Raw genomic sequence first — 13,351 nt, 5'->3', positions numbered from 1 at the left:
TGTACATGGGGGCCAGGCAAACTATGTGCCAGACTCAATTCTAGGCATTATGGATACACTAGTGACTAAATTAGTCAAAAATTTATGGCCCCAGACTTCTCTGGTGGTACAGTGGATAAGAGTCTGCCTGCCAATGCAGGGGACTTGGGTTCTATCCCTGGTCTGGGAAGATTCCACATGCATGGAGCAGATACACCCACGCTGCACAACTCCTGAGCCTGCATTCTAGAGCTGCAGAGCTGCAACTCCTGAGCCCTTGTGCTACAACTATTGAAGTCCACGCACCTAAAGCCTGTGCCTCACGACAAGAGAAGTCATCAAAATGAGAAGCTGCAACAAAGAGTGGCCCCATTTGCCTCTGCTAGAAAGCCCATGCCCAGTACAATTAAAAATAAATAGATTAATAAATAAACAAAATTTCTAAAAATTATGGCCTCTCAGAAGTTACCTTCTAGTGGGAAAAACAGACAATAAATGTAATGAGTAAGTAAAACATACAGTAATGGTGATCAGTACTTTGTGGGACAAGTGAGGAGGGCAGAGTCAAGAGTGTGGGGTGCAGGGTGTTGCAATCTTTATTAGGAGGGCCAGGAAAGTGTCACTGAGAAGGTGATATTTACGTAAAGAGTTGAAGGAGGGAAAGGAGTAACATCTTAAGACTCTGGTGGAAGAGAAGTCCTGACTATGAGAACAACAAGTGCAAAAGCCTGTGGCTGGCGCAGAATGCACGAGGGGGAAATGGTAGGAGATGAGGTCATGTTAGTAATGGGCCTGGATCCCATAGAGCCTTGTATGAAATTGTAAGGACTTGTTTTTTCCTCTGAGTGAAATATGAGAAAGCCACTGGAGCGTTTTGAGCACAGTACTACTGATACGATCTGACACATTTTCGGAGGACTTTGAAGGTTCCTCTGTTGAGAATGACTGCATGGGAGTAAAGGTGGAGCAGGTGAAGCACTTAGAAGGCGCGTGGCATGATGCAGGCAAGAGCTGGGGCCAGGCTCCCGTGGGGCTGGCAGAAGGGAAGGTGGTGACAATATATTTTAAATATATTTTGAAGGTAGGGTCAGCAGTATTTCTTGAGAAGTTAGTTTTTCAATAAAAACAAAGCAAAGGGTGACCCCAAGGTTGTCAGCAAAAATTAAAAGTAACCAAGTGGCCATTATCAAATAAGGAGGATATGGTCAGTGGAGCAAGATTCTTCAGTAAAGGAAGCTCAGAAGTTCAGAGGGAGGTATTTTCAGTTGGCAATGTCTCAGCCATCCACAGAGTTGTTTTGTCTGGCATTAGAAGCCTACCATATGTAATACCCACATTAAGATGAGATATTTCAAAGCCTATAGCTTATAAATATAAATATTATTCCTTATATTGTTTAGTTCCAGGCCACTGACAACACAAGTCCAGTGAGTTCCATACGGCTACTTGCTTAGAACATAAAAGGAGTTTGTCATGGGAAGAATTCACCTGTAATGATTTCCCATCTCCAGAAAGGAAGAAGACAGGTAAGAGTTCATTTTCAGCTCTTGGTTGGGAAGCACTGCTATTATAATTTACTAGCTAAACTCTAGCATATGTTTCAAGGCAATTTTAGCCTCCTGGCCTCATTATGCTGCCCCAGACTTCTCTGGCTGCCAGGCTGCTTCCTCAAATAGTGGGATGGCTACATCCTCAAGATCTTCAGTCCCCCGATGCAGAGTCCACTGACCTCATTATTGCTAGAACATCTTAAGCCTATTATAGTTTTATCTCACAAAACCCTGGAAATCAGCTTTTGCACTGGAAGCAAATGAATCAATAAAAACTGATTCTGTTACACTGACTCATCCAACATGAAGTTTTCCTGAAGTTAAAATCAAAAGCCAAAACAGTCAATTTAATGCCTTGTGATGATATAAATTCCACATGCTTGTGCCCCGGTGGGGAGGAAAGGAATGCTTTTAAGGTCACATATTTTTATGTCTCAAAGTCCATGAGACAGTACCTTTTAAATACATGCTTCAGCAGATAGCTATCAATGGAAAGAACTGGAAAAGCAACAATATCTGTAAACTATAGTTTATAAGGAACATTTTAACGTGCAGTATCTTCTTTCATCCTTATAAATATCCTGTGAGGTCAAATATTATAAAAACTCCTGTTTCCATATAAAGAAATTCAACTCTAAGAGTCTGACTGGCAACAAAACCTAGATCTGCACCTATGTCCTTTCACTCCAAACCTCCAGTTCTTTCTGTCATACTAAGCTGGCTTAGAACTCTTCCAGGAGAGCTACTCATTGTGGTTCCATCATCTGGGTCCTGACCAAATTAACAAATAGGTTCCACTTATGCCACTTAGCATTTACCAGATCCTTCTTCAGAGTCAACGGATGGAAAGTTTCAGACAAGTATCCACCAGAAAGGGGGGGTGGGGTGGGGGGGTGGGAACGTGTGTGTGAGTGTGTGTGGGAGTATGTGTGTATGGGAGTGTGTGTGAGTGTGTGTGTGTGGGAGTGTGTGTGTGTCCCAGCACCATCATGAATGAACTTGTTCTGAAAACAGACCTTCAGGCATTAACACAGAGGGAGGCTTAAAATGATAAGACTAGGTGGTGAGGCTAGATGCGAAAAACTGATTCTTTTGAAAAAACCCTGATGCTGGGAAAGATTGAAGGCGGGAGGAGAAGGAGACAACAGAAGATGAGAGGGTTGGATGTCGTCACCGACTCAATGGACATGAGTTTGGGTAAACTCCGGGAGTTGGTGATAGACAGGGAGGCCTGGTGCGCTGCAGACATGACTGAGCGACTGAACTGAACTGACTGAGGTGGCGAGGCACGGAGGATTTTCACAGATCACTGAAGGTCTCCAGAGTTTCTGGCTCAGCAGATCTATTCCATAGGCAAGTCACAAAAAGTGGGCATGTATGTGTGATCCCGTTTGTGGATTCACATACAAATTTGTGTCCAGAGCTGGGGAAGAAAGAAGTTAGTTGGAGCAGGGAATATTTAAAGTGCCCTTTCTACTATAACGCAAATCATTGAAAAAAATGTAGCCATAAAGATGATTTTAACTTAGTGGAAAACAATTAGCAACTATGGTGTGACAAAGATAGGTAAATCAACACTGGAGTGGTCTATGGAGCTCTATAAGGAACTTGGTTGCCTACCTACCCTGGCCCTACTGCCAGCCATGGGAAAGTCATTGTTGATAGGAGACACGCCACTTTGTAGACCTATTAATAGTGTTAGTTTAAGTATATGACAATAGAATAATAATTAGCCATAAAAATATTAATGGTAAGTTTTGTAAACTTAAAAATACAAGAATATTTTACAGTCAGACTTGTAAGCCTTTGTAGAATCAAAAATAGGACTAAGTTAGAAGTTGGTGAAAATAACTAAAATGTAATAGAAGAACAAAAATAAATATATATGTCATGGATTTAAAATAAAAGCAAACCTTATGAATAAACAAAGTAAGCATGTTAAATGGCACTGCCAGGAAAACCTAATGGCAAGAGAATTTTATCTTTGGGCAGAGACATAAAGGATGATGTTGGCTGATATCTAAAGGCTGTATAATGAAAGACAAAGATGATTATTTTGGAAAAGGGATCAGAATAGTATTCTTGGCCAGGAAGAAGAAGAAATGGATCAAAATTAATCTAATATTGCATGGGAGCTAATCCATGACAGATGAGAAAGGGCTGAGGAGGAAGTGGTAGGTGGAAAGAGGTGGGGAGGAACGAGTCATTAAAAATCCTGATTTTGCTTCTATATATGTTTACACAGAGCTAATGAGAGTATCTCATATATGCACAGTAGTTTAGTTTTTGAAGTGCTTTACTTTTATTCTCTCACAAGGTGCTAAAAACTTCTGGTTTGGTCAGGATGCCTTTTTCTTTGTGATCCAGAGAGGCTCTGTGACTCTCCCAAAGTCACCCAGCTGGTGGTGGGGAAGCTGAGTGTAAAAACCCTTTTGTTCTAGCTCTTGGCTAATCTGACAAATCTCTGTCTATCAGAGAATGAAAAGACAGATGGGAACTGTCATCCCAGGTAACACTTTTTATAACAATTTTTAATTCAAAATGCTTAATGAAGTTCACCTTACTTTATAAACTTTACATGAAAATTATATTTAAATATTATTTATAAATGCCAATTACATTCTCCCATGTTCTTCCCTGGACACTTAAAAAAACATGCCCACTTGGAACACCTTATTTCTGTACTAATCTGTGTGTGTGCATGCTAAGTTACATCAGTCGTGTCCAACTCTTTGAGACTTCATGGACTGTAGCCCACCAGACTCCTCAGTCTGTGGGATTCTCCAGGCAAAAGTACTGGAGTGGGTTGCTATGTCCTCCTCCAGGGGATCTTCCTGACTCAGGGATTGAACACCTGTCTCTTGTGGCTCCTGCACTGCATGTGGATTCTTTACCTCTGAGCCACTGGAGAAGCTGCTTGTAGTAATCTACCCTATGCTTATTACTTCTTAGCTCTGTAAACTTAGATGACTAACAAAGCTTTCTAAGTCTCACCCCTTTATCACTTATAAAATGGGTAATAATTTGATAAAACTCTTAGTCATCATGAGTATTATGTGTTGGCTAAGAATTTACCAGTATTGATATTGCCAATATACTATATTACCTAGTCACTGCTGTTTGTGTGGAATTGAATGTTACTTCTCTATGGTTTATCTAAAATTCCCTTACAAGAGGTATCTCATACACCCTGTTATATTTATAATACACATAATGCTTTACTACAATCTTTCTTAATTAAAAAGTAGAATCTATAATATATATAGATGGAAGGGTTTTTATTTTTGGCTATGAAACATGTTCAGGGCTTCCCTGATGGCTCAGTGGTAAAGAATCTACCTGCAATGCACGAGACACAGGAGATGCAAAAGTATAATAAATAAAACCCAGCAAATGACTCAAGATCATTTTGTTAAAATCTTATAGATCCCTGTGCAAAATATGCCTATATATTCTTAGAAACAAGGGTCACGTGGAACAGATAAAGCTTGTACTTTGAAAATAGCAGAGTGTGACTTAAGAAAACTCTTCCCTGGGTTGGGAAGATCCCCTGAAGGAGGAAATGGCAACCCACACTAGTAGTCTTGCCAAAAAAATTCCACAGAGAAAGGAGCCTGGTGGGCTATAGTCCAAAGGGTCACAGAGTTGGACACGACTGAGCAACTGAGTGCCCATGACACATATTCATTATATTTCTCTTTTTAAAGACAAGCATGCACTAGTCCTCACTACAACAGGAAAATACATTTCTACAACTGGAAATACCCTCAATTCCCAGACAGTCCTCGTCACATAAGAGATTGCAGTGTTCTAAGATTTTTGAGTCATACAATGAGTTCAGATGATTCTTGAGACAGGCCCTCAGCTTAGACAAACAGAAATAGTACATATCACCACAAGCTTCCAGGAAATGACTTTAAATGTATCACGGTCCTTTGTACAACTGTGATAAGGATTGCATCACCTACATCTGAACATCCTGTATATAAAATGACGGCTCCAAAGTAGGGTGACCCTTTGCCTACACTGGAGGGAGAACAGACCACAGCTTTACTTACAGGAAGAGGAGCACCGTGGAGCTCTACTTGGGAGGTAATCTTGCTTTTAAAATCATCCAGCTCATAAGAGACCATGAAAAAGTTTCAAGAACTTGCAAAGCATATCACTGCTGTTTTTATAGTAAAAGTCCACAGTGTAATAAAAGTATAGTAAATAAAACCAGCAAAGGACTCATGATCATTTTGTTAAAATCTTTGTAAAATCCCCGTGCAAAATATGCCAATACATTCTTAGAAACATGGGGCACACGGAACAGATGAAGTCTGTACTTTGAAAATAGCAGAGTGTGACTTAAGAAAACTCAGGCTAGAGCTTTAAGTGAGTTTTCGGAAGGCAGGAAAGGGCTGAGAGATGAAGTCGGGGTTCAACAAGACAGATTGTAAAGAAAGTCAAAGTGAACTGAGGAGAAAACTACCAGCACAGCAGCTTTATTTTTGTACTCCCTTTTTAAAGGGAGTAAAAAAAATAGAGAGATGTGTGTGAGTATTACATATATAAAGTCTAAGGGAAAAAGACTCATAGTTTATTAAAGGAATTCACAGTAATATCACTTTCTGTGCCCAAAGTTAACTTGATTAATATCAGAAGGAAAGTTAATGTTAAAACAGTCTTTCCCACATCTGCTACTCCCATAATGTCTGTGCGACTGTCATAAATTAGGAGTGGGGAGGGGCACAGTGCCAACTGTCAAAACAAATAGGCCATTCTGGATTCCAAGTTTCATAGTATTTTCCTTGATCCCGAGAGTCATAAAAGCTGCTGGTCCTAACCTCGGCCACCCGAGCACTGGAGTGGGAACACCCACTCACACCTGGATCCTGCCCCAGCCCTGCCCCCGAGCAAGGAACCTGGGCAGCGTCAACTAGTGAGAGAAGTCAGGAAGGAACCCTGTCCCTCTAGGGTCTCAGGTCTTGGGAAGAGAAAATGAACTCTCGACAGTAAGTTAATACAGCAAGTGACACTAGAGGAACGCAAATGCCGTTAACTACGGGGCTTGGCACTTATGCCCCTGGCATTATTCATGGCTGCCTGATCTGCACATCCATCTTCCTCACTGACTCTATTCCACACGCCTTAAAGTCAAGGTCCATGCTTTGTACTTTCTGCACCTCATATAGCATCTAGCCTGTGGTGCATTAGAAGATCACGTCCATGACTTGGATGTTAGGAGGCCAGATCAGGGAGTGACCTAGGCTCTAGCATGTCAGGCCAGCTTATGTTCTCTTTTCTTCCTGCTTCACACTCCCACAGGGTGTAGCCCCCAGGTAAGACCTCCCTTCTCTGCTTTCTGGGGGTGGGGTATGCACATACCAGCTGGTGGTTGTACTAGGCTTGAGGAAGGAAGTCCTTGATAAGCCCTACCATACATCTGAACAGAAAGCTCTGTGTTTATGTATCCTTCCTTAGTGTCATGAGAAGGTCAAGGCGGGATTTAGAAATGTCTGGCGTCCTGGGTCTTGAAATAACCCTGTCAGCACCAGATTCTCACCACAAATTAATACATTTGTCTTTTTAAACATTTTTATTTTATATTGGAGTACCGTTGGTTAGCAATGTGGTGTTAGTTTCAGGTGTAGAGCAAAGTGATTCATTTATATATATGCATACATCTATTCTTTTTCAAATTCTTTTCCCATTCAGGTTATGCCATGGTATTGAGCAGAGCTCCCTGTAATGTGTTTGTTTTCTAGCAATGCTTTATGCACTTAAAGGGAATCCTGGAGAGAGAAAGGAGACAGGGCTCACTTGGCCAGCACTCTGCTGCTAGATTTCTGTCAACTTTGGGTAACTTCCAACCCACAAAGTGGCCAGTGGCTAAGCTGCCAGCAATCCTTGACATCTCTAATAGCATCTATTGCTGATGGTGGCTCTTTCTCTGTCCCAGAAAAGCTGTTACTTAAAAAGAATCACCTCAAGTTTAATGCCAGGTTGTCCTCAGCAAGGCCAAGCTTACGAAGTGGACCATCAGAACTCGTCTGAAGGTCTTGTTCAGCTTCTATGTCCATTGGTCTACAAGAGATCACTTTGTAGACTACCTCGAGTGAACCAGGTGGAACTAGGACTTTCATTCAGTAATCAAGAAAATAATCACTGACCCTCTACTCCACATCAGCTGCCACTCTAGGTTCTGAGCACACACCAGTGCCCAAAGCAAGGTGCCAACACTCAGAGACAGAGCAGAAGATGGGTCATGGGTGTATAAACACATAAAGATAATTTCAGATAGTAACAATGGCTATTCAGAACTAGAAACTAGAAACAACTGAGAGCGGTTGTGAAGTGCTAATTCAGACAGGTTGGTTCTGAAAGGTCTCTTTGAAGAGGAGGCATTTGAGCTGAAACTGAGAGATAAGAGCCAAAATCTTGGGAAGACAGTCCCTTCCAAGAGAAAAGCAGTGCACCAAAGCTCTGAAGCAAAACAAGTTAATACTCTTCTCCTGCTTGTTCACCCCCACTCTTAAGACCCAGCTCATGATTCACCTCCTCTGCGATGCCTTCAGAGACATACTATGCTCTTGAGTATCATTTCATTTTGTTTCCCTATCATACAGATAGGCACACACCAAAATGTGATTCATTGGAATCCTGAATGTTTGTTTGAATTCCACTTTTTTAGAGCACCAGACATAAGTTCATGAAGGAAAAGGGGTATAAATTATAGCCCTTATTTGATAAGCTGCTGCTGCTGCTGCTAAGTTGCTTCAGTCATGTCCGACTCTGTGTGACCCCATGGACTGCAGCCTACCAGGCTTCTCCGTCCATGGGATTGTCCAGGCAAGAACACTGGAGTGGGTTGCCATTTCCTTCTCCAATGCATGAAAGTGGAAAGTGAAAATGAAGTCGCTCAGTCGTGTCCACTCTTAGCAACCCCATGGACTGCAGTCTACCAGGCTCCTCCATCCATGGGGATTTTCCAGGCAACAGTACTGCAGTGGGGTGCCACTGCCTTCTAATAACTGCCTATTTAATCATCAGAAAGAGCTCTAAATGAGCCAGAATCTGCCTGGAGTTTTCTACTGCAACAGGGAGCATGAATGCTTGTGAGGACCCTTGGTCACCTGGAGTAGGGAATGCTGACTTTAAATGAAGCCAGTAGACAAAGCTTTGCTGAAGGAGAAAATGTAGGGAACAATTCTGCCATCTAGAAATGGTCCGGAGGTAGTGTTAGCTAGTCGAACACTTACAAAACCTAACATACCAGTTTACAGAGTAAGAAAGGAAGACAAATCTGTCCATCTACCTACCTGTCTATCTGTTTATCTATCATCAAATGGTCAGAATCTGGTATTATGAATTCACAATGGAATATTTAGAGAAAATTTCTATCTAGGTTTTTTTTTTTTAAAAAAAGTACTTTTAAGTCATCCCATTAATTATCAATCTGATATTTACGAAGTCTGAAAGAAAAATTCTTCATTTAAGGATATTTGAGGGCTACCAATTAACAACATTTTCATGTATCAATCTGAACAAGCAATTGTAGTCAAATATTAAATTTATTTAATGACTTTACTGAAAACATAAAGAATGTTCTTACCAGTTGCCTTTTGGATTTATAAACTGCTGCACTGCATAGCCAAACTGTTCACTTGAAGGACCAGAAAATATCTTTGCTTTTGGGAGACCAACGTTGTATGCCACACAACAGTTTAAAATGCCTATTAAAGAAAAATGAAAACAGTTCATATTTACATTTTGTGAATATAAGGTTGTAATATAATTCTCAAAGGCCACTTAAAAAAAAAAACTGATTGAAATAATAATTATTCTCCATCAATGTTTACCAAGAGTTTTAAGTATTCATTTGAGGCCCTGGCAGTATGCTAAATACTTTATGTGCATGATTCACTATTTCATTTGGCCTCGTGGCAACTCTAGAATATGACTGCTATTATTATACTTGCTTTGCAGAAAGTCATTGGAAATACAGATAGAAAGTCAAAAGGGAAGGCCAGGATAAGGCTGTCTGATTGAAGAGCTTGAACTCTTAAACCACATATTACCTTTACAGATTCTTAAGTAACTCCGGTTCTATTTGTCCTTCCTAATGCAAGAAGACTCTAAGCCACCCAAAGGCAGGATCAGAGGGTTATCCTCTATTTCTCCTGAAAAGCTTGACATGAACTCTACATGAAATGTCCATTGGAAAAGCATTGCTGACTACATCAAAGGAGGTTAAAAAAACACACACACACACAGCTGCTTGAAAATTGTTTCATTTCTTTCAGAAGGGATCACTTTTGAGGATGAAAATGTAGGGAAAGGGGTCATATGTTTTATTCCAGCAGGAACTGCAGAAGTGGTTTTGCTTTTTGATGTTTCTTTCTGAATACTTGAAAAACAATATTCACTTTCAAAAACAACAAAGGCCCTGATAGGATAAAACCTGGATAGATCTTTTTGAAAAACCTTGTTTTTGATAGAAAGAAAAGAGGGAAAGAGTCGGGTTGATGAAGACCAGCCTCTCTGACACTGATGGCATTGGCACTGGCTGTACTGCATTCTGGAGAAAGAAGGTAGTGTGGACCTTAATGTTCTCTATAGACATGGGATGGGGTTTCCCAGGTGGCGCTAGTGGTAAAGAACGCGCCTGCCAGTGCAGGAAACATAAGAGACGTGGGTTCGATTCCTGGGTCGGGAAGATACCCTGGAGAAGGAAATGACAACCCATTCCAGTATTCTTGCCTGGAGAATCCCCATGGACAGAGGAGCCTGGTGGGCTACAGTCCATGGGGTTGCAAAGAGTCAGACATGACTGAATCGACTTAGCACATAGAGATGGGAACAGGCTTCAAGCTGTTTGAGATCAGTAGTTATCTTTGCAGACACTGAAGGCAATGTGAGTTCTTCAAAACTGACATCAACTATGTCAACTGATAACTATGAGTCTTCACAAAGGAATACCCTACTTTCTGGGCAACACTGAAAGTGCATTATTGTTTCTGGCATTGAAAGGATGGAGAAAAAGGTCTGGCTCTCCTGTTGTGCCCTTGTACTTCGGGAGCAGATTCTGAAATGTACTCTGAAGAAATAACGAGGTCAGTGACGAAGCTTTGAGTGAAAGTAGCTGACGGCCCTCTTCACATGCCAAAGTCATTCCACTATAGGTGTGTTCACTCAAGAGTGCACAGCTCATTACTGGCTATTTTTTCGAAATAATGTGCTGTCAGGAAGAGAAGGACAAATAATTTTCAAACACTCTAAAGCAAACATTACATAGCTTTACATTTGCAAATTTTCTCTTTAATATCATTTTTTCAAATACACCACTCCATTATCCTTTGCAGGAAATTAAATGCAAGGGAAAATAACACAGTATTGGAAGCAGAGAACCAGAACTGACATTCAGACTACCAGTGTTTCCAATCAAGAGTTTAACTTTGCCCCATAGTACAGAACTCAGTAAATCTTATTTAAATATGTTACAAATTATCTAACAAATCAGTAAAAGCTTGGGGAGGTAATGCAAACTGTCCCCTCTTTTAAAATATCTAATTCTGGAAAAGCTGCATATGGAGATAGATAGATATAGATATAGATATAGATATGAAATGACCTCATTTTCCCCCCATTAATTAGACATTGGGAGATCATGTCATGCCATAAAATCATGATAGGCTCCATTTTATCACCTAGCAGTTAAATTTTACTACATATATGTATACATATATGTGTGCATATACACTTATGTATATACTATGTATATACACACATACATGAACATGTATTAGTTCAGTTCAGTTTAGTCCCTCAGTCATATCCGACTCTTTGAGACCCCATGGACTACAGCACCCCAGGCCTCCCTGTCCATCACCAACTCCCAGAGTCTACCCAAACTCATGTTCATTGAGTTAGTGATGCCATCCAACTATCTCATCCTCTGTCATCCCCTTCTCCTCCTGCCTCAATCTTTCCTAGCATCAGGGTCTTTACAAATGAGTCACCTCTTTGCATTAGGTGGCCAAAGTATTGGAGTTTCAGCTTCAACATCAGTCCTTCTACACCCAGGACTGATTTCCTTTAGGATGGACTGGTTGGATCTGCTGGCAATCCAAGGGACTCTCAAGAGTCTTCTCTAACACCACAGTTCAAAAGCATCAATTTTTCGGTGCTCAGCTTTCTTTATAGTCCAACTCTCACATCCATACATGACCACTGGAAAAACCATAGCCTTGACTAGATGGATCTTTGTTGGAAAAGTAATCTCTCTGCTCTTGAATATGCTATCTAGGTTGGTCATAACTTTCCTTCCAAGGAGTAAGCGTCTTTTACTTTCATGGCTGCAATCACCATCTGCAGTGATTTTGGAGCCCAGAAAAATAAAGTCTGACACTGTTTACACTTTTTCCCCAACTATTTGCCATAAAGTGATGGGACCAGATGCCATGATCTTCGTTTTCTGAATGTTGAGCTTTAAGCCAACTTTTTCACTCTCCTCTTTCACTTTCATCAAGAGGTTCTTTAGTTCTTCTTCACTTTCTGCCATAAGGGTGGTGTCATCTGCATACCTGAGGTTATTGATATTTCTCCCGGCAATCTTGATTCCAGTTTGTGCTTCACCCAGCCCAGTGTTTCTCATGATGTACTCTGCATAGAATTTAAATAAACACAGTGACAATATACAGCCTTGAAGTACTCTTTTTCCTATTTGGAACCAGTCTGTTGTTCCATGTCCAGTTCTAACTGTTGCTTCCTGACCTGCATACAGATTTCTCAAGAGGCAGGTCAGGTGGTCTGGTATTCCCATCTCTTTCAGAATTTTCCACAGTTTATCGTGATCCACACAGTCAAAGGCTTTGGCATAGTCAATAAAGCAGAAGTAGATGTTTTTCTGGAACTCTCTTGCTTTTTCCATGATCCAGCGGATGTTGGCAATTTGATCTTTGGTTCCTCTGGCTTTTCTAAAACCAGCTTGAACATCTGGAAGTTCACGGTTCACGTGTTGCTGAAGCCTGGCTTGGAGAATTTTGAGCATTACTTTACCAGCGTGTGAGATGAGTGCAATTGTGCAGTAGTTTGAGCATTCTTTGGCATTGCCTTTCTTTGGAACTGGAATGAAAACTGATCTTTTCCAGTCCTGTGGCCACTGCTGAGTTTTCCAAATTTGCTGGCATATTGAGTGCAGAAGTTTCACAGCATCATGTTTTAGGATTTGAAATAGCTCAACTGGAATTCCATCACCTCCACTATCTTTGTTTGTAGTGATGCTTCCTAAGGCCCACTTGACTTCACATTCCAGGATGTCTGGCTCTAGGTGAGTGATCACACCATCATGATTATCTTACACACATACATAAAATATTAGTTAAAAATGTAAATCATATCATCTTTCTGCTTAAAATACCCCTAATGTCTGAGAATAAAATCTAATTTCCTTACCACAGTTTCAAAAGTCCTTCGTGATCTGGCCCCTATGTATCTGGTGACTTTCACTTTTCACCACCCTCTCCAATCACTGTATTCCAGCCACAATGGCTCTCCTTCTGTCCCTTGAACACATCCAGTTCACTCTGCTTATGGCCTTTGGAGCATCCAGACCCACTGCCTACAGCACTTTTCTCAACTCAGTATTTATGTCCTGCCATCTATCCATCACTCAGATCTTTGCTCAGATAGGTCTCTGCTATCCTTGTAGAGACTGCCCCTGACTCACCCACCAGTTTACATCCTCCTCGATCATTATGCTACTATCACAGCACTTACCATCCGAAATGACCTTGTGTATCTGCATTGTTTTGTCTCTGTTTGCCTACTAAAACCTA

General features: G+C 40.9%; 1 protein-coding gene across 2 annotated transcripts in view; it reads right to left on the bottom strand.

Annotated features, from left to right (window-relative positions):
* The window catches only part of ITGA2 (integrin subunit alpha 2), a 108,877-nt gene that overhangs the window by 66,899 nt on the left and 28,627 nt on the right, over positions 1–13,351 (bottom strand). For both annotated transcript variants that reach the window (XM_086361667.1, XM_086361666.1), the window contains exon 2: positions 9,127–9,247. In XM_086361667.1, the coding sequence (XP_086217793.1) occupies positions 9,127–9,247 (121 nt within the window). The remainder of the gene's footprint in view (positions 1–9,126; positions 9,248–13,351) is intronic.

The sequence above is a fragment of the Bos grunniens genome, chromosome 20 (assembly GCF_055505025.1).
Source record: "Bos grunniens cultivar Pamir isolate PY7600 chromosome 20, Bosgru_T2T1.0, whole genome shotgun sequence".
In the NCBI taxonomy this organism is placed as follows: domain Eukaryota; kingdom Metazoa; phylum Chordata; class Mammalia; order Artiodactyla; family Bovidae; genus Bos; species Bos grunniens.
This window is presented reverse-complemented; position numbering and strand designations above follow the sequence as displayed.